Genomic DNA, 19,294 nt, shown 5'->3' with positions numbered 1-19,294 from the left:
TCACGCCGACGTCGCCTCGGCCTTGTCCTCCTCGATGGCCTGCACGAGCTCGTCCAAGGCGCCGACCGTGGTCGGGCCTGCGACCCCTTCCGGCGGCAGGGCCCAGCGGGGGAGCGGGCTCTGGTACGACCATGCGCCCTCGGCATCCTCGTACCGCAGGCTGTGCAGCCACAGTGACAGCTCGTGCGCGCCCGGGTCCGAGTAGAGCGGGGTGTCGCACAGCTCGCACAGCTCGCCCGTCATCTTCTCCGCCCTCCGCTTCTCGTACTTGTCCACCATCTCGTCGTAGTAGACGACGGCCTGGGCGACCTCGTCCTTGCCCATGCGCGACAGCCTGCTGATGACGTCCTCGTCCGTGTTCTCCGTCCCGTCGGCGTCTTCGTGCCCGAGGTTGAGGCCCCAGACCCGCTGGTTGGCGTAGATGGGGTCGTTCTGGATCGGGTGTCCGAGGAACTGTAGGTGCACGCGGATCTGGTGCGTCCGCCCCGTGACGGGCAGGCAGCGGACGATGGAGTAGCCTTGCCTCTTGGGCCACGCATTCTGTTGCGTTCCCTCCGCCGCCGCCGCCGCCGCCGCCTCCTCCTCCTCCTCCTTCTCCTCTTCCTTCTCCTCCTCCTTCTCCTCCTGCCGGCCACAAGCGACGCTCCCGGCCGTCGGCGGGTAGTAGGCGAGCTTTTTAAACACCGTCCGCGCCGTCTTGCCGTTGGCCCGCACCCTATTCAGGCCCAGTTTGGGCGAGATCTGCAGGATCGGTCGGTCGCAGACGACCTCGCCGTCCGGGAACTCGCCGACGACGCGGGCGAGATACTCCTTCCGCACCGACCGCTGCTTGATCTTACGGCCCATGGCCTCGGCCGCCGTCACGTTCTTGGCCACAAACATGATGCCGCTCGTCAGCCGGTCGAGTCGGTTGCAGGGGTGCGGCAGGAAGTCCTGGCCGCGGTCGGCCCTCATGATCTCGATGACCGAGTTGAACTTGTAGCGGCCGGCGGGGTGGACGGGCACGCCCGACGGCTTGTTGATGACAATCATGTCGTCGTCCTCGTGGATGATGCCCACCGCCTCGGCCGTGACCGGCGGTTCGTGCCGGTGCAGCGTGTGGGAGACGAGGTCGCCGTTGCGCAGGACGTAGTCGGGTCCGACGCGCCTGCCGTTGACGCAAATGTCACCCTTTTCCATCGAGCTGCGGTAGTACTCGGTCGGACGATCACGGAATTCGGACTCGAAGATGTCGATGAGGGAGCGACCGCGCCACCGCTCCTTGCAGTAGGTGTTGTACGTCCAATGGTACGGCCGCACCCGACGCAGGTCGTCCTCGAAGTGGTACGGCGGCGGCCAGATGGGCAGTATCGGCGTGATGAGGACCTCGTCAGTCTCGGGTATGAGCACCCTCGACTTGCATTTTTTGCTCGTCTTTTGCTTGTCCCTCGGCCCACTCTCCATCCCATTGGCCGTCATGGCAGGTGACGGAGCCGACGGAGAGGTCGACGTCGAGTCCGCCGCAGAGTCCGCCGCAGGGGCGGGGGCGTGCATGTCGGGCACCGCCATGGCGACTGCTCTGTCGAGTAGCGTTCCGAAACGTCGCGACGCGGCCCGAACTATCATCCCCAGCCGGATGTCGAACGAATAATCGGCGTTGCAGGCTGAATGTGCCGCTGTATCCGTCATCATCCTTCGTCGTCGGCGGGGCTCGACGAGGATTGTTGGCAGAAAAAAAGGCGGTCAAGTGAGGCAGAATCCACCCCTCTACATGCGGGGTACCAAGAAGCTGTCGGAACCTGATGGATTACGTAATGGATGGTACAGAGTTGTGTTGTTCGAACAAGTTCTTTGTACTCACTCCGTACTATACTTCCTTACTGTAGGTGAACTTGGGTACGGATTAATTACATTAAATAATTACTCCGTACTTACATACTTATGCAAGTGTACTCCGTACACTTGTATGTATTATAACTATTAACGTACTTGTACGTACGTACTTGTACATGTACGTAGAGTAATCATTAATACAGAACTTTGATAATACTTGTACTTAAAGTCGTTCTGCTCATTGCATCCGAGTACTAGCCTGCAGTGCTTTATTGTAGCAGTGCTCTGAGCAGCCTGGCACCACTCTTCGATGTGGAATTATGTCAGCAATCGGCTCGAACCACCAAGTACTCCGTGCAAATGCTTGAATCTCAACACGGTACGCCGTGTCTACACCTGTGCTGTCATACTCATGCACTCGTATCACATTCCTCACAATGCATCATCCATCGATGACATCGCCCCGTTGCAGCTATTGAATGACAATTGTCACTGTCCCACAACCTCGCTGCCCCCCGCCCCCTCCCCGGCCAACCTCTTGCCGCAGGAACGCATGATAAACTTTCAACACCGACTTTCAACGCCGACTTGGTTGATGCCCTCCTGTTCTATTTCGCATTCTTCCGCCGTCTGCCCTCGTCCTCCTGCTCAATCTCACCCCCTTCCAACCCGATTCATTTGAATTCCGTTCCGCCAAGAACACAGGTGGCCGTTTTTTTAGTCGGCATGAGCATCTGGGCTTTGAGTCGTAGTTGCGAGTAAGGAGCAGCAAACACCATGCCGCCGCGTTCGTCTTCATCAACAGAGCGCAAGGCCCGCTCCAGACGGGACTACCCCTACATTCTAGACTATCGGACGAGATGGTAAGCTTCGCATTATTGTTTTGTTAATTCTGTTCTGCTCGTGCGCTTTCATTCCCGCCCGCCTGCCATTTATTGCTATCCACACCCCGTCGAAGCAGACAACATCGCAGGCCCAAGCGATGGAGGTGCAGTTCAGCCGTCGCCAACGACAGGCCGTCACCCCGTCAGCCTGATAGGCTACGGCCACCTTAGACTATCCGCCTAGATGAAAGTTAGATGCTACAGCGTTTGCTTTCGGTCGAAACTCCCCTGCACCCAAGGTTCATCAGGCGCCTGCGCGCAAGCTGGTCAAACTAACGAGATGACGGCCAGGAATGACAACGACATGTACGACCACATGAATAACTCCATCTACAACTTTCTGTGCGTGCGCGCCTCTCCTTTCCCGTCGTCGTCACTGCCCAAAGACTAAACTCACGCCTCGTCAGCTTCGACTCGGCCGTCAACGCCTACCTGGTCGAGCACTGCGGCCTACACCCCCCCAGCTCCTCGCAGCATCCGCTTGTGGCCCATACAGCGACCGACTACTTCTCGGCAGTCGCATACCCAGCCGTCGCCGAGGTGGGCGTCCGCGTCACGAAGCTGGGCCGCTCCAGCGTCACGTACGAGGTCGCCGTCTTCGAGCAGGGCATCGACCGGGTCAAAGCCGTCGGCGATTTCGTCCACGTTTTTGTCGACCGGGCCACGGGCCGACCACCCAGGGACGGCATGGCTGTGGAGCTGCGCCGAGGCTTGGAGAAACTATGCATTACTGGCGAGCAGAGCAAGCTGTGAGCTGTCGTAGGCTGCGGAGCATTGGCCACCATTGGCAACCGACAAGCCACGTTGTTCTACGCGCGAGATCTCAGCTGTTAAAAAACGTGTAAACAACGTGCATCATGCTCTTGAGTTGTATTCCAAGACAGCCGACCCCTCCCTCGAGCAGGGTGGTACGTGCGGCGTGTAGAAGTGTATCCCGATCAATCTGGATGGAGATGGCGTTGCAAGCGGATGACGAAGCTGGACGATTTTTGAGTTTCGGGAAGCGGACTATTGAAGTGTTGCATGCTGACTCAATCGGCATGTATTCGTAGCAGGTATCGTTAGGTACCGAGCACACGCCCTTACTTGACTCTGCTTGACTCTTTTTGACTCGGCCTTGATCCGCTTGACTCTGCCTTGACGAAGTTGATGAGGTGTCTACGAACATGTACGTGCGTGCACGCAGTCAAGGCGCCGATGGGAGGGGGGCGTGTATTCTATCGTATGTATGCGTTCGGCTTGTGTGGTTGTTTGTGCGTACAATGATCTGGCCTTTATCTTTCCATATTGTCCTCATCCGAACAGCCATCATGACTGGAATTCGTATTGCTTGAGCGCGCCATCATCTTCGCCGCTTCGGAATATCTTCTCGAGGAACTCGAGGTCGGCCAAAGCCTCTTCAGCGCTCTGCCGCGGGTCGGGCGTGCCGGCAAGGATGCCCGCGGCCCAGGCGGCCACCTCCTCGGGCACCCCCGACACGCGATCGAACTGCTCGACAACGGGGGCGGCGCCGTCGGCGGTCCGTACCGTGACCGTCTCGCCCGCAGACTTGACGCTGCCGCGCTCGCAGGCCACGTCCCACTCGAAGGCGTCCATGAGCGAGCCGGCCGAGAGCTGGACGGTGCCGGTAGCGCACGAGGCGGTGCGAACGATGGCGGCGACGCTGTCGATGGGCGGCAGGTGCTCGCACACGCGGTCGCTGAAGGCCCGCACGTCAACCGCCCGGTTTTCGTCGCCGGCGAGGAAGATGAAGCGCGCAGCGGCAGCGTGGTGGACGCCGCCGTCCAGCAGGAAGCCGCCCTGGTAGGCGGGCGTCTGGCGCCAGGCGGTGCGGTACCACTTGGCCTCGGGCTTCATGAGCGACATGACCTTGACGCTGAAGTGGGTGACACGACCGAGCCGGCGGGCTTGATCGCGGGCGTAGACGAGGCGCGGCACGAAGCGGAAGTTTTCGGCCACCGAGAGGGTCGCCCCCGAGGAGGCCTTGGACGACTTCGAGAAAGCAATCAATCTCTGGGCTGTGGCAACGTCCGGCCCGATCGGTTTCTCCGCCAGCACGTGCTTACCGACGCCGAGGGCGGCCTCGACAAAGGCCGGCTGTGCGACGATTGGCAGCGCGATGATGAAGGCCACGATGTCGGCCCGGCCGAGGAGATCGTCGTACTCACGTCCGGGGCCGGCGTCAGCCGCGTACAGGTCGGGCACAGGCGTCGTCGACGATGACGGCACAAGTTTGGCCGCCTCCTGCGCCGACGACAGCGAGCGAGAGAATATGGCCTTGAGTCGCAGTGAGCTGCAACCAAGCACGGCGGGCTGGTTGTGGTCGTCGTCATCGGTCAGCATCAGTTCTCGTTGACACAATTCCGCTGCCGACGGCACTCACCAGGTGTTGTTCCTTGGCGAAATGACCGCTGCCGATGATGGCTACGCCGATCGGTGATGACGCCATCCTTCCAGTACGCTCTGTGTCGGGTCGATTTGTTGTGTCAATTGTCGTGTCGTTATCGCCACCGCCAACACGCCTGTTGTTGCTGCTGCTGCTCCTTATCCAGTCGATGGATACTGACGCCCCGAAATCTATGGAAGATGGAAACCCGTCTGCACCGTTGTGCTCAGATGAATGATAGGCGTTGCGTGGTCAAAGTTGGTTGGAAGGAAGCCAAGTCGATTGGCTTGGGCAGCAGCTAATAATATAACAATGTACAGTAGCTGCTCCGTTTTACCTGCAAGCTTACTCCGTAGTTCGTTTCTCAATCCTGCCCCGCAGTCTTGATCTCGTGGCCATCAGAATAGGAACACGAGTGTCGACACCGCTACTGATAAGATATTTTGCAGAATATTAAGGAATCGCGGTCAAGTTCTGCTCGGCAATAAACGTCCGTCATCCGCATGGCAGCTCTCCCCTCTCACGCCGTAGACTCAATTGCGTCATACATCCATCCACGTACACCTACCCTGTACCTATCCCAAGAGTCTCTTATCCTCCTATTCTGTCCAGCCATCCATCCATCCATCCATCGGGCGAGGTTATCCATTGCCAGCCGACAGATTGACTCAGTGAATTATCGATTCTCATCTCATTCAGGTTTTTAATCGAACTGTGGTGGCGCCTTCATCCGTTTGTGAATCGCAACCTCAAACTCAACCACAAGCCCAACTTCATCGCAACATCATCCTCAGCATCACCTAGATCTTGCACCACAACCTGACAGTAACCCAATTTGGTAACACCAGCAGAAACACAATCCCATTCTCGGCCTCCATCAGGTCTGTGCGTTGGCCTGCTCCTCGAATCGGTAGAGCTGCTCGATGTACATGATTCTCGCACCCGGCTCCCTCGATACGCCCCATCGACGCCGCCGTCCCCTGCAGCAATCGTCACCGCCATCGTGCTTCAGCGTACGCCCGCCTGTTGTAGGCCAGTCCTGGAATCGCTGCAAGTTGCTGTTAATTCGCCGGTACTGGCGATGCATGATGACGAGCTTCGTCGGTGAGGCGAGGAGACCCCGCGCGACCGTCACTTTTCCAGTCGACTTCGCAATCGATCGACGCATGGGTAGAATTGCCGTTATCATGTGAATAATGCCCGAGTTCGCGATTGTCTTCGATAGTCGCTGACTTTGGAAATCTGACGTGCGCGCGAACTGACGGCCGCTGTCGTTCGAATTGACTCTGGAACCACGTACCCCAGCGCAAGACTCATCCATGCCACACACCATATATATACTAGGTGTGCATTCGCACGCCATCGTGGCCGTATGCAAGCCTCTACACGATACGCACGCCTTGGCTTGGTGCTCACACGGACGAGACTGAGACCGCTCATCGTACATCTGCCGAGAAACCGACGACCCCGCCTCGTCAATGGCCCATCGTCCATATATCAAAAGTACATCCAACGTCCGAGGCCTGCATGAACAACCTGCCACGCACCACTGCACCACGCACCCCCTTCCTGCTAACCCTTCATACCGCAGCCAAGCTGTGCTGCCCCTTGCAAACGACCGGCACTGCCCTGCGCATCCGTCGATGTTGACGAGCGTCGACGGGACCCCCGCTCGATTCGCGAGACCCAAGGACAGAGTCGACGTGGCATTGCATGCATGATGCGCCGCAACCGTGCCACCCAATCTAAAAGCCGGAGAGCCATGCAGGCTTGCCTTGGTAGCACCGGCCGGCTGCCTGCTCGTGCTCGTGCTCGAATGGGGCACTCGTGCGACGACCCAACAGTCGAGCAACGGGAACTTGACGACTGGTGCCAGTGCTCGCTTGCCTGGTCCATGGGACACCTCCATGACTGTTTCGCATCCCGAACCCCGCATGTCGTGACCGTGCGCCGCAAGAGCGCTCTCTGGGTCGTGAGCATCCTCGTGCCCTCGTCATCTCTTCAACGAGGCATGCCGCCTTCCATCTTGATGCGAAGGGCATGTCAACACACCACGGTGATTCCCTTTGCCCCCAGCCCTCAGTCCTCACCCTCGGGCCCCTGCTCACCTTCATCGCACATCTGGACAATGTCCGGCATGGCATCCTTGAAGAGGAAGCCGTGCTTCTCAATGACCCTCTCGCCGCCCCAGGCGGCGCTGACGGTTCCGTCGTCCAGCGCCGACCTGCCGCCGCGGAGCCACCGCTGAATGCGCAGGCCGGCGTCGGCAATGTCCGCCGCGACGTGCCAGTTTTCCGTGCCCAGGTACATGAAGCCCGTCACCATCATCGTCTTGGCCATGCGCGAGTGGATCGTCGACAGCGAGCTGCCGAGGATGGCGATCATCATCCACACGAAGATGCCGCTGAGCGCCGCCCAACGATCCAGTCCCGCTCCCCAGGCCCACTCCCAGATTTGGGCAAAGTCCGACTCTTTGCATGCGCTGCTCGTCGGGATGCGCTCGAGGATTGCTAGGCAATAAATCCGCGCCGTCTTCCGCACGCACCGGTGCACGAGGTCCGGCCTCTCGCTCGCCGCCGTCGCACGCACGGCCGATTCGGTCGTCCACGCTTTCCGCGCCGTTGGCGCCTCGCTCGCTTGCCGCTTTCGTTTCAGTCCAGCCGAGCCGTACTCCGCCTCGGCCGCCGCCGCCTCGTTCTTCTCCTTGATGACCAAGGTGACATCTTCGGGCACGCACTCGATGACCGAAAGGGCAGCGTTTACCGTCCGGTACACGCTCTCCAGCTGTTGACGGGTCGGGTGGACCGGCAGGTCCACAACCAGCTTCGATAGCGTCCTCACCTCGTCGAGAATCCGCGCCGTGTACGCGTGCAACAGCATTGGAGAGGCAGGGCTGAGGAAGGGAGGGCATTCGAAGAGCAGAGGCGAGTTGAAGTTGACCTGCAGCGGCAAGCGGAGAGGATCGTCGAACACAAAGCCCGGCACGCCGAACAGCAGAGGCTCGGTTTCGTGCACGAGGGCGATGACAAAGTCGTTTCTGCAAGCATCCACGTTAGCACATGCCGTCCCTGTCGCCCCTACCACCCATTGCCGGCATGCAAACCGTTGAACCACGTACATGAGTGCAATCTTGCTCGTGAAGCCTTCCATGCCCAAGTTCTGCATACTGCCTCGCAGCTCAATCATTCTCTTGAAGCCAGCCATGTGGGCGTGAAGCTCCTCCGTGCCCCCCCAGTACCATGAAGTCAAGATGGACTGCGCGACGGCGAGCATGGCGGAATCGTCCGTGCATACTTGGGCGTTGCTGATGTGCTCGTTCAGCATCCGCGTCGCCGTGGCGCGATGAACCAGCAGCATCATTTTCGGCACCCTGCCCGTCTCGTTGAGGAAGCTTGCGGTGGAGCACAGGACGACGTGCAGGACCAAGGGGTCTTGTATGGAGAAGGGAATCCAGTGCTTCATGAACCGGTTGTTGGGTCGGGGGCTGCCATCCAGCGATGCCTTGAAACGGCTCATGAGTTGGAGGTCTAATCAGCATTCATCAGCGAGAAGGTCGAGCGGGAAAAAAAGTCGCGCAACTCGCTGGGTTCGCCCGAGGGGAGCCTCACGGGTGCGTACGAGCTCCTTGTTCATCTTCGTCGGAGCCATGGGGAGGTAGCGAATCTCATCGTCAAACCTGGAGATGGACGTGCTCGGCGGGCTCGCCTCGTGGATGGCGCGTATCAAATGCTCGCCGTCAATCTGCCACTCATCCTTGATGATGCTATTGGTGACCTTCAATCGCGTCCTGAGGATGAACTGCAGGAGCTCGATGATGCCCTGACCGTCGAGGGTGCCCGTCTTGTCCCGAAAACGGAGTCGCATCAGCTGCTCGGGGTCATTGGTCTGCCCGCTCATGAGGAGGGCGGAACCGACTCGTTGGTGGGGTCGATATGTCGAAGCGAAGCAGTGATCGGCGGCGGCTCCGGCATATTTCATAGCGCCGTCGACCTGCCCTTCGACTTGCAGCAGGGCGTCGTGGACCGTCTCCATGTCCAAGTGGGAGTAGAGACCGCCGCTAGCCTCAGCAACGCGGCTGCGGGACAGCGATGTCGGCGCATGAATGAGTCTACATTTCGGATTGCTACCCGTTAGCCACCGTCGCTGTTCATCCGCACGACTTTACCTGACGCGGCGGCCTCGCAGGCAAACGACCGGGCCAGGGGCAGCCTGACTTTCTCCATCAAAGCATGCCGCATGGCAGCATGGACGAGGACGAGTCCGGGATGCCACACCGGCTGGTAGTTAGGGTGAAGGTCGGTCGGTGGCGGAAGGAGGGTCCGCACCTTTTGGCCTTGTCAGCGCCGTACTCGCACGCGGGCTGCGGAAACCTGCGGGCGCAATTTGTGCATGGCTGCGTCAGGGAGCACTGCAAGATAGCGAGGCCCGTTAGTGACCGGGACGATGAAGGCGCGGTGGGAAGCAGGATGAAGCATGCGAAACGCGGCTCGAGCCGAAGCTTTGCGCAGGGCAGCGCTGCCGATCCGTTCCCGAAAGAAGAGAGCGGCCGCAGCGCTACTCTGCACTGCCTTGCAGCCGTGGCACAGATCTCCCCCAGCAAGCATCGACACTGATGAGCCGAGCTGAATGGCCGGCATCCTGGCCCCTAGTAGCCTGCCTCAGGGGATGCATCCGGGAGGGAGTGAAAGACGCTGAACGGCTGGGGCGGGTGATGCACTCGGCCGAGACTGACCTTTTGCTTTCTCCGTCGGCACTCCTTGCAAGCCAATGGGAATCTTGTCTTGAAAACGAGGCCGGGTGGAGAGCACCTGGGAGCCTGGACTGGCGTCGAAATGAGGGCGGGAGCTATCGCGGATGGAGGCGAGAACGAGGGGTGCGGATGTGGACGCAGGTGCGGATGCGGATGCGGGTGCGGGTGCAGTGGCGGAGGCGGCAGCGGCCCACGCGTCTGCAAGTCGTCGGGCTTTGCCATGTCCAAGCGCAACTGCTCTGCTCTAGCTAATGAGCTGCGTTCAGCTCGGCGAGTCCGAGCTTGGCTCTTTGGCTAGCGACTCGGAGCAAAGCAGAAAGAGGGAAAAAGCTGGCAGGGTTCGAGCTGATCGGCAGTGAACGGGTGAGCGGGAGCTGGATTTCGCTTGCCAACAATGTCGGCGGAGTGGAGATGGATTGGATAGACAACTGCCGACCAGTCTGGGCCGGGCTAGGCTCATGCTCAGCAACAAGTGCCAGCGGCAGAATGCTGCGGTGCCCGCCTGAGTGGAATGGATATATGTAAGCCTATTATAGCTGCTGCTCTCTTGTGGTGGACGACTAGTGACGGCAGTCTGCTTTGGTCGAGAGGCGAGGGAGCGCGGGCGGACGTCGAAAGGAGAGGGAAGGGTATGCGATGACCGCCTCTCTGCTGGTAAATAGGGAAGAGAAATGCGGCTCTGGGAGGGGTCGCTACCTCATGTGGTGGAGGAGGGGAGGATGCCGCAATCTCGCGAGAGCCAGAGGAGTCGAGGCATGGATGACGTGGTGGCGGATCCGGATCTCGGTGCGACCTCGATCAACCAAAAAAAGCCACCCTGTGGTTTTTTGTCTCTGACCAGGCATTCAACACTGCTGGCTGGCTGGCCCGTTCCTCCGAATTGCCATGCCCAAGAACGGGTGTGAGCTAGCGATATCAGGGCCACCGGCGGCCGAACAAGGTTGCATGCCATCTCGCAGGTGACGGGAAGGTCCGCGAGAGGGGAGAGGGATCGCATGGAGATGGACCGGGTTTGTCGACCAAGCTATTACAAGCTTCCCAAGTGCTAGCTGCCCCATCCCGGCTGCCATGCCATGTCCCAGCGTGCAGCTCCCAACCGTTCCGAGCTCCGTGAAAGCGGGACTGAGACGCCCGGCCCTGGCCACTAACCACTTGGACACGAGCAGGCGAGCCTAGGTTGCGTTGGCTTGCCCTTCTCACGCCCTTGCTCGGTGATGAGTTTCGACGCTCGACTTGACTCGAGAGAGACGGCGACACCGACGACAGGTCCCAGTGAATCAGGCAAGCAAACCCCAGGCTGCCCTGCGCCCTCTGCTCGCCCATCCATGGACAGGTGTGACGAACATCACCCTGGCCCGTTGGTTGACGCAACTTGGTCGGCCGACTTCCCAAGCCACGACGCAGGCGACTGGCCAGCCAATCGTAACTTGTCCGTACTCTCACGGAACCGCACAGACTCGAACCGACCGAACAGGCCACGACGTGATTCTCTACCGGCCACGAACCCTGCAATCCTGGCCCATCCCATCTCGCATGGTTGGCGCCTCGTCTGCAGCAGTGGGGGCATGGGATGCATGTGCTGGCCAGTGGGGGAGGCTGGTAGCCGATTTGGTTGCTGCGAGGGAAACGAGAGCACGCTCGTGCTCGTGCTCGTGTGTGGTGTCAAGGTGACTTTGTGTGATTTCCGACGGCATTTGATGGTTGCATGATGCAGACTGGCGAGGTCGAGGAGGGGAACAATTGCAGTTTTTGCCTCATTTTCTCACGGCCGCTCCTACTTGCTTTGATTGACTGCTGCACGAGGAAGGTGCCAGCCTAGAGTTCCTGTCGCAACGCTGGGGCCACTAGAACCATGCGATGCTCTTAATAAGCACTCGCTCGTATAAGCACTGGCGCTGACTGTACTGTACTGTACTTGATAAGTTGGGGGTGGCCTGTGATTGCCCTCGTCTTCCCCAGTTACCACTACATCCCCCCTTCTCCTCCTTTCAGACGACACACTCGCCAAGTCGTATCGCTGCATTGTTCGACCTTAACACTCTCGTAATGGAGTCGAGCAAGGAACACGCCCAATAGGCCATTGAAAGCGTTGAATACGTTTGCATCGATTTCGTTGCATGTGCCAGGGACCCCTACGGAGTTGGGTTGCGATCAGAGCCGCAATGAAGGCTGCCATGGCACTGCCATAGAATGCACAAGGATACCTATTTCCTCTCCACTTTCAAGGTGCAAGATCGAGATGTGCCACGCACGACACGGCGGTAGAAGATACGATGCGGGCCGAACCCGAGCGGCTGATGCTCTGCCTCCCTACTACGTCGTCATGCTGCTGTGCGCTACCCAGTGATTCTGGGTTGACGGATAGCAGGTGCTCTCCTTCCCCTTGTCCATCGCTTGCGTCCGGCTAGAGGCAAGGTAGGTCCGCCATGCAGGTGCCGAGAAAGCCGAGAAAGTCGAGGATGCTGAGACCCTAAACCATGCCGCCTTGGCTGGGCCATCGATTCCTTCATGGAAATGCGCCGACAGGGGATCTTAGGCGACAGGAGCATCGACTGATTGTCGACTGATAGATACATCTGTACGATACCGCATCTGTTTATCAAACCTTGATCCCTGCCGATATTTGCAACGAGATATGTTGCAGCCTCCGCACCAGGGTCGTCCATGGCGAATGAACAGCCTATGACGGAATCGAAAAAAATTCAAGAATCACGATGGCACAACATGAAGATGTCATTGCGCCGCACGCTGATCGATCAAATAGCACCGGTCTCTATCTACTCTGTCGCGTGTGTCGATGGAGCCAATGGCCCGAGATGATTGGCAAAATGCTTGACGTATCACGGATCCCCCTACAATATTATCGCGATGTTGGCTCGGACAACATCTCGACCATGTCCCATTGGAATCGTACAGAATGAAGCACTCGTCAGGAATGGGACGATGGAGACAATTTAACATGCGTATGATGCATGGTCACTGGCACGATGATATATCTTTGATCACTATCGTTGGTTTCCTATGTCGATAGCGAGTATCGATCAGAGCCTCGACATTTGTAACCTGAACTCAGTCCATCGCACCGGCGTGTACGTAGCCACGACCACTTTGGGTATACATCTCTCTCTCTCGTAAATCGTCCATATTTTTCGTCCATGTGCATTGGATGAAAGTCGTAGGTCGCAACAACGCATGTGGCATCAAATAGCCGGATCGAAATGCATCATGGGCAAACCGCCACCAGTCCGTCCGGTCACGCTGCCGTTCCGACAACACCTCTAACGCCCGCAAGGTCCCAATGAAAATCCGAAGAAGAAACGACGATAACTAGGCCAAGATGGATTTCACGAAACGACCACCGTCATCACCTGCCCCGGTAGTCCGGCTTTCGTGCCATGTTCACCGGTGGCGGCGGCGGCTCGTCGTCCAAGGGATACGGCGGCGTGGGCATCCTGTGCCCCCTGCCGCCCACATGCTGCTGAAAGTGACGCTCGCTGTCGGGGAGCGGCGTCTTGGGAGGCACAGGAGGAGGCAGCGGCTGCTGCCGAGGCGGCGGCCGGGGATGCTCGTCGGCGCTCATGATGGCGATCTTGTCGGCGCCCGATGCGTGTCGGTACTGCAACGGCGTCGGGGACGGAAAGTGCAGTCGGTCCGGTTCCTCCACGTACGCCGCCGAGGTTTCGCTAATCGGACGCGGTGGCAGCGGCCGGTCCATGTCGGGGCCGATCCGATCGTGAGAGCTTCGAGGTGACACTGGCTGCGTCTTTCCCACCTGTAAACTCTCCGAGCCGGATTCGAACGACGACCGGCTCAGAGGGCTGCGGGGCGCGAACGAGGTCGGCATGTCGCCCGGCAGCTCGACGGCGAGGGGCATCTCTAGGTTGTTTGTCAACGTCGTCTTGACGAGATCCGGAATCCCCCGCTCCGCCCGCTCCCAGCGAAGCTTGGCCTTCAGGATCTTGGCGAGTTTGGTGGAGATGCCATGAATCATCTGTTGCTCCAATTCGCGGGCCATGTACCGCCGGGTGCCGGTGCTGATGTCTGCGAGCCTGTGCCACTCGTTCATTCCAAACTCGCCAACTCCGATCTCGACGTTGAGCCGATAGTAGCTTTCCGGGTTGACTCCCCGCTTGGACAGGCGCTCGCGTAGCATCATGCCGTGAATCTCCTCGCACCGCTCAATCTTGGCGATCAATCTCCTTCGGGCTTCGGCGTAGTCCCCGAGAAAGCCTTCGTACCACATCTGCTGGTTGGCGTCGCTCGATTTGGGTCGACGACCGGTCCCGACGCTCACGAAGACGCCGACGTCTCGACCCGGCCACTCGTTGACGACCGCTTCGTCCAGAGCCTCCGGGGCGGGGTTGAAGGTGCCGACGCCGTCGTCGTGGAACCAGGACTGGCCGATTTGGATGGGCTTGAAGGCGAGTCCGATGGCGCACGTCGCTCGCCCGGCCTGCCATATCTTGCAGTCGAACTCGGGCGGCGGCTCACGACGGGAATCGTACGATCGCAGCATCGCAGGCGGAGCGCCTCGAGGGGATCCCCTGTAGACTCCCGTCACGGCACTGCGCGGTCGCGGGTCAGCTTCGTGTCGGCCTAGCTCTGTCGGCCAACAGGGTGGGACGATGCACTCACGTCTTGGTCCTGGTCTCCCGCTCATCGTACAGCCGCGCGTTCGGGTTTCCCCTTCTCGGGTTGAAGGCAGGTCTGGCTGCCATTTGGGCCGCAGGGCTTCTGGCGCTGAAGCTGATGGTGCTCGCGTTGCTCGCGTGCCGTGTCGGGTATGCGCTCGAGTGCTGGGCGGGGTTGAGAGGATTCACGGCTTCGAATTCGTCGTCGTCATCGCCGTCGTTGCCTTCTTTCTCAAAGACGGTGTGTTCTCCGACGCACTGCTTGATGGCCTCCTCCAGACGGCTCGCCTTGAAGAGGGTGGAGCGGTATGGTATGCCGGCAATGGTCTTGTCCGTCTCAAAAACCATGCGCGTCAGGCGGACGTAAAGCTCCTTGCACGTCTCCAAGTCGAGGCGCAAACGACCGAGCATGAGGGCGATGAGGCCGCCGGTGCCGGTGCCGACGATCAGGTCGAAGTGATCGCACGGTTTGGGAATCTCATGACGACGGGGGGCACGGCCTTCGGTCTCGACAAAGGTTCGATGCATAATCTCCTGAATGATGATGAGCATCGAGTAGCCACGGACGCCTCCTCCATCTGCGGCTGGTCAGTGACGAACGGGAAGGCGGCCAAAGGCCGGCAAAAATGGGGGACGATGGACGGGGGATAGGGCATTCTTACCAAGCGAGAGGATGCGCAAAGGCGGACCCTTGGTGGTGTCCTTGCGTCGGACTCCGTTGTAGTCCATGGTTGAGGATGGAATCACTGTTCGAAGGCCGGGGTGAATAAGCTATCTATCAAGCAAGGGGCGATGGCGCTTGAGCATGTGCGCGGGAGCAAGTTCGTCCGCCGCCTCGGGATCTCGAAGGAAAGAGGAAATGGTCAAGCGTTGGGCGAGGTTGGGATTGGGATTCTAGCGCTGAGGAGGAGGCTGACTCGTTGGTCGATGATGACTTCGCCTCAGCCAGCAGCTGCCCGTGACGCAACCCCCACTGGAACCTCGTACTTACTGGTTGTTGTACCTGGGTACATTCCTCGTTCTACAAGTGCAAGTACTGTACAAGTAAGTACTTACATGCACCGACGCCATACGGAGAAGCACTAGGTACCGAAGTACGGCGTACAGTAATACCTAGTACCTAGTAATAGTAGGGGCTGGTAATAATTATTAGCTGAACTCCACAAACGTTTCGATGAGTACTACGCAGCAACGGAACAAGGCTACCAATGCCACCACAGCGTAGGAACAGCTGACTACATTACTATGGTAGGTGCTGGATATAATAAGGTTGAAATCCGTATGAGACATTACTTTGTACCTCCCCCGGAGTACGGAGATGAAGAAGCACGATCTCAGAAAGCGGGTGCGACGTGAGGTGGGGTCAGCTGGTTTTTTCGTGAGAGGCTGGGGCACCTATTGTTAACCCGCTGCAAGTTCTTGTACTGTACAGTACTTTCAGGTACCGGTACGTCGCTGAGGCAAAGCTATGGCGGGGCTTCAGGTGCTAATTCGATGTAGCGCGACTGCGGCCCGCCAAAGAAGGATACTAGTACAAAGGCACTAGTGGTACAAACCACTCCCAGGCGGAGGTGCCCGCGATTTAGGGCGGCCTCCCTGCTCGTCAGGGGACCGGACGGAACGATCACACAGAAGGAAGCGGCAGTTGGCGTCAACTCTAAATGACGACGCGCCCATTTTTCAAGCGCTTGACGATGCAGGTCGGGAGAAGATGCACTACGAGGCTGAGGGGACGAGGGGAAGCGACCGAAAACCGGTTTGCGAACGAGGCGAATCTTGCTGTCGAGCCTGCCTGCTGGCCTCGTTTCGTTTCTATGGGGGAGCTGGGCTGTGCAGCATACCCCAGGCTTGGCAGCAGATCAGGCTGCGACTGATCTCCGCCCTCACACTGGCAGAGCATGTGCTCTTGGTTAGCTCTGCACAAGTACGTATAAGTAAGTACAAGAGTGTGCAAGAAAAAAAAAGCGCAACCACTCCCTACATCATACATGCTTGTACATGTACGGAGCAGAAGATGCTTAGTGCTTCAGCGCATTCTTGCCACAATCTATGGAACGGGAAACCTCGGTATGGTGCCAGGAAGGTCGGCAGATCCTGTTGGTTTGTTCGCTTGTCCAGCAGCAATCGGCGCAGCGCAAACCAAGCACAACACCCAGACGCAGCTGGTGGCGTTGGGCAGCTGGTGATCGTTAGTGCCCACCATTCGTGCACTGCCCTGTTTGGCGAACGACGGCTATTTAACGAGGCGCTCGTAGCGTCTCTCAACCGTGGGCTGGGGAAAGCTTAATTTCTTGGCATTCGACTGGCTCTGGCGTGATGGCGAGCTTGCCTGGTTCTGCCTCGCAACAATGCCGATGCTTTTCCCTAAGCGTTAAGAGAGTTGCATCTTGCATTGATGCTCGACTGGCAAATGTGTTCGTCAATGCGAGTGCTGGTACTGAGTGCGGAGTACACGAGTGCTTTGTAGCGAATCAAAATTGCGATAATAGGTAAGAAGTACAAGCCGGTGATGACTCTCGAATATATTGGGGATGATTTCCTCCAGGACTGTCGAGCGAAACAGAGCCTTCAAAAGGTATCAGCACCAAAAAGAGACAGTATCCAACCAGTCTGATGATAGTCCCCGTGTGTGTGAACTCCGCCAAGCGGGTACGCCATCCGTTTGTTGTGATATAGTACCAATTTGAATGCCTAGCACTGATGTTGTACGGGATACCTGTAGTAACTGCCTGGCACTTTCGCTATGAGATGGTGGCGGGTGCTCGCAATTCTCGCAAGAGACAAACAACTGCCCCGTGAAAATACCTGCTTGGTAAGTGTGATTCTGCATGCGCATTCCTAATGCGTACCGACCATTTGTAGTAATGAATTTATAAGATTTGCACATTCTTCGAGTGCGGTAAGAGCATGTCGCATTTTTTATGGGTGCCAACTATCGAGACATTTGCAATCTATGATGCTGCATTTTTGCCAGATAATTACCACATTGACCCTATGGCTTCTTCAACTTTCTCACACAGTAGGAAGACAATCATCTCGACGCAGCAGGAAATATAATACGAATGTTGACATCAAATCGCCGACAAATGGGGAACGCGACTATTGGATGGAGGGAAGCGCTTCCATTTCATCCGAACCATCATGCAGCGAACTGGACAAAGACAGGCCCGGGCTGTGGTCCGTAACGCGGGAGATGATGAGGAATTTAAATCGACACGATGAAACTCGACATTGGAGCCAGGGGCAGTTTGTGATGCAGGCACAATGGAAAGGAGCCAATGTCGATGCATTAATCGCAAGAACGGCGCAAGTGTATTTGAACTGGCCACGAATTTCGAGGACGCCAACAACGAAGAGTATAGGAATGTACTTCTCGTTATTAAACACTTGCTGAACAAGTCGTAAAATCATTCGCTGCCAGACGCTAATAGTAGGTACATGTAGGTGGTGTACAATGTGTAGTGGTAAGTACCTAGTAGTACTTATATATTACTACTAGGTAGGTACCTACAGGTAGTTGCGCAGTACGGAGTACGTAGTACATGTAATGCTACAAACCGCTTCCTTCTACCAGTACGGAGTACTTACGGAGTAATACAGAGTACTGTAATACAGTAGTGTAATCCGTACAGAGTACCCAGTAGGCAATTACTTAATATATTACCGTACTTAGGTATGGTGCTTGTGCGCATGCACATGTCATGTAAATGCAAGTACACCTTCCAACGCCTGGCAGGCTAGCGGCGGGGCTTAGTGTCGGTGGCTGTGTTACTGGAGAACGTCCTCGCTTACACGCAAATTCATGTACTGTGTTTTACCTACTAGTTGGTACCTGCTTATCCTCCTATCAGCCCAATCACGCTCACATAGTCCATTTCATATGCGCTCTCAACGTGCGTACAACAATCGCGGAACGATCGATGGGTTCGACAACTGGAGCAAGCACGAGAAGTAGAAGGGCACGCAGAAGCTGCTGCAACCAGCCCTTCAGTTCATGCGCTTATTCTGTAGAGAGGTGTAGGTGTTTTCGCACCCTTTTTCGCCCGTGCTGAATAGCCTTTGGACATCTGCACTGCGTGTCCTTCGTCGGGGCTGCAGAGCCGAGTCGAGCGACTAGGGCAAGCGGGCGCAAGGCTGGAAATGGAACATACAACGTACACGCAAGTAGGTGTAGTCAAGTATTATTATGTGATGTGCGCTACTTGGGAGCAAATGGCAACGCGCTGCAACGTCACCTCCCATCCGCGAGTGCTCTCCGTCACCGTCCCTTTCAGCCCGCCGCACCGCTCTGGTTTGCATTTGTCTCACTGCCCGCACAAAGTCTCACCACTCACACTCACCTAGGGGACCTCGAGTCCGAATTAAGCCTCGGCCTCGGCCTCCGTCTCCGAAGCGGCGGCGCCGGCGAGTAGAGCGTCAAACTGGCAGCGAGGCAGGCAGTGCCGGCTGAATAGCACCGCATGGGAGATCCGGTATCAAGCCTCGAGTTGTTCGGGATGCGGCCAAGTGGTGTGCGTATGAATACGATTTCGCACGACGGGATAACCCCTCAATGCTCAGTTGGCTCAGTTGGCCGTTCCGATGCGTGCGCGTGCAGGCCCGAGGCCGTCTCTACCGTCGCACAATGGCCCAAGGCGGACAAGACTGAGCCAATTCGCCAGCCACACCCTGGTCCCTGCAGCTGTGACGGATACCCTTTCTGCCTGTATGGCGTGGCACCAGTCGAGCGCAGCGGCATCGCCATCAGATGAGGGGCACTCCCAACAAGGTATGAGGTAGATGATGTGCCGGGAGGCGTGAGCCTGTTCAGCTCGAGGCTCGTGGCCATGGT

The 19,294-nt window shown here is 57.8% G+C and overlaps 5 protein-coding genes across 5 annotated transcripts; 1 reads left to right on the top strand and 4 right to left on the bottom strand.

Moving 5' to 3' along the window:
* On the bottom strand, window positions 1–1,548 carry DCS_04343 (DRAP deaminase; the record flags this gene model as incomplete). The annotated part of the gene is made up of 1 exon (XM_040801654.1): window positions 1–1,548. One exon carries the CDS (start codon window positions 1,546–1,548, stop codon window positions 1–3), a length of 1,548 nt encoding a protein of 515 aa, XP_040656687.1.
* A 1,041-nt stretch (window positions 1,549–2,589) lies between these two features.
* Window positions 2,590–3,449, top strand: DCS_04342 (thioesterase family protein; the record flags this gene model as incomplete). Its single annotated transcript, XM_040801653.1, has 3 exons — window positions 2,590–2,675; window positions 2,988–3,038; window positions 3,104–3,449. The coding sequence occupies 3 exons, from the start codon at window positions 2,590–2,592 to the stop codon at window positions 3,447–3,449; spliced, it is 483 nt and encodes a 160-aa protein (XP_040656686.1).
* Window positions 3,450–4,004: 555 nt separating this feature from the next.
* Window positions 4,005–5,145, bottom strand: DCS_04341 (oxidoreductase family, NAD-binding Rossmann fold protein; the record flags this gene model as incomplete). Its single annotated transcript, XM_040801652.1, has 2 exons — window positions 4,005–5,009; window positions 5,080–5,145. The coding sequence occupies 2 exons, from the start codon at window positions 5,143–5,145 to the stop codon at window positions 4,005–4,007; spliced, it is 1,071 nt and encodes a 356-aa protein (XP_040656685.1).
* A 2,016-nt stretch (window positions 5,146–7,161) lies between these two features.
* Window positions 7,162–9,719, bottom strand: DCS_04340 (Zn-C6 fungal-type DNA-binding domain protein; the record flags this gene model as incomplete). The annotated part of the gene is made up of 5 exons (XM_040801651.1): window positions 7,162–8,119; window positions 8,201–8,609; window positions 8,691–9,190; window positions 9,253–9,359; window positions 9,432–9,719. 5 exons carry the CDS (start codon window positions 9,717–9,719, stop codon window positions 7,162–7,164), a joined length of 2,262 nt encoding a protein of 753 aa, XP_040656684.1.
* A 3,477-nt stretch (window positions 9,720–13,196) lies between these two features.
* DCS_04339 (Patatin-like serine hydrolase) lies at window positions 13,197–15,192 on the bottom strand (the record flags this gene model as incomplete). Its single annotated transcript, XM_040801650.1, has 3 exons — window positions 13,197–14,397; window positions 14,468–15,041; window positions 15,126–15,192. The coding sequence occupies 3 exons, from the start codon at window positions 15,190–15,192 to the stop codon at window positions 13,197–13,199; spliced, it is 1,842 nt and encodes a 613-aa protein (XP_040656683.1).
* Window positions 15,193–19,294: the final 4,102 nt, after the last annotated feature.

This window comes from Drechmeria coniospora, chromosome 02 (genome assembly GCF_001625195.1).
Source record: "Drechmeria coniospora strain ARSEF 6962 chromosome 02, whole genome shotgun sequence".
In the NCBI taxonomy this organism is placed as follows: Eukaryota; Fungi; Ascomycota; class Sordariomycetes; order Hypocreales; family Ophiocordycipitaceae; genus Drechmeria; species Drechmeria coniospora.
The sequence above is the reverse complement of the archived record's forward strand: the minus strand, read 5'-3'. Positions and strand labels throughout refer to the sequence as shown.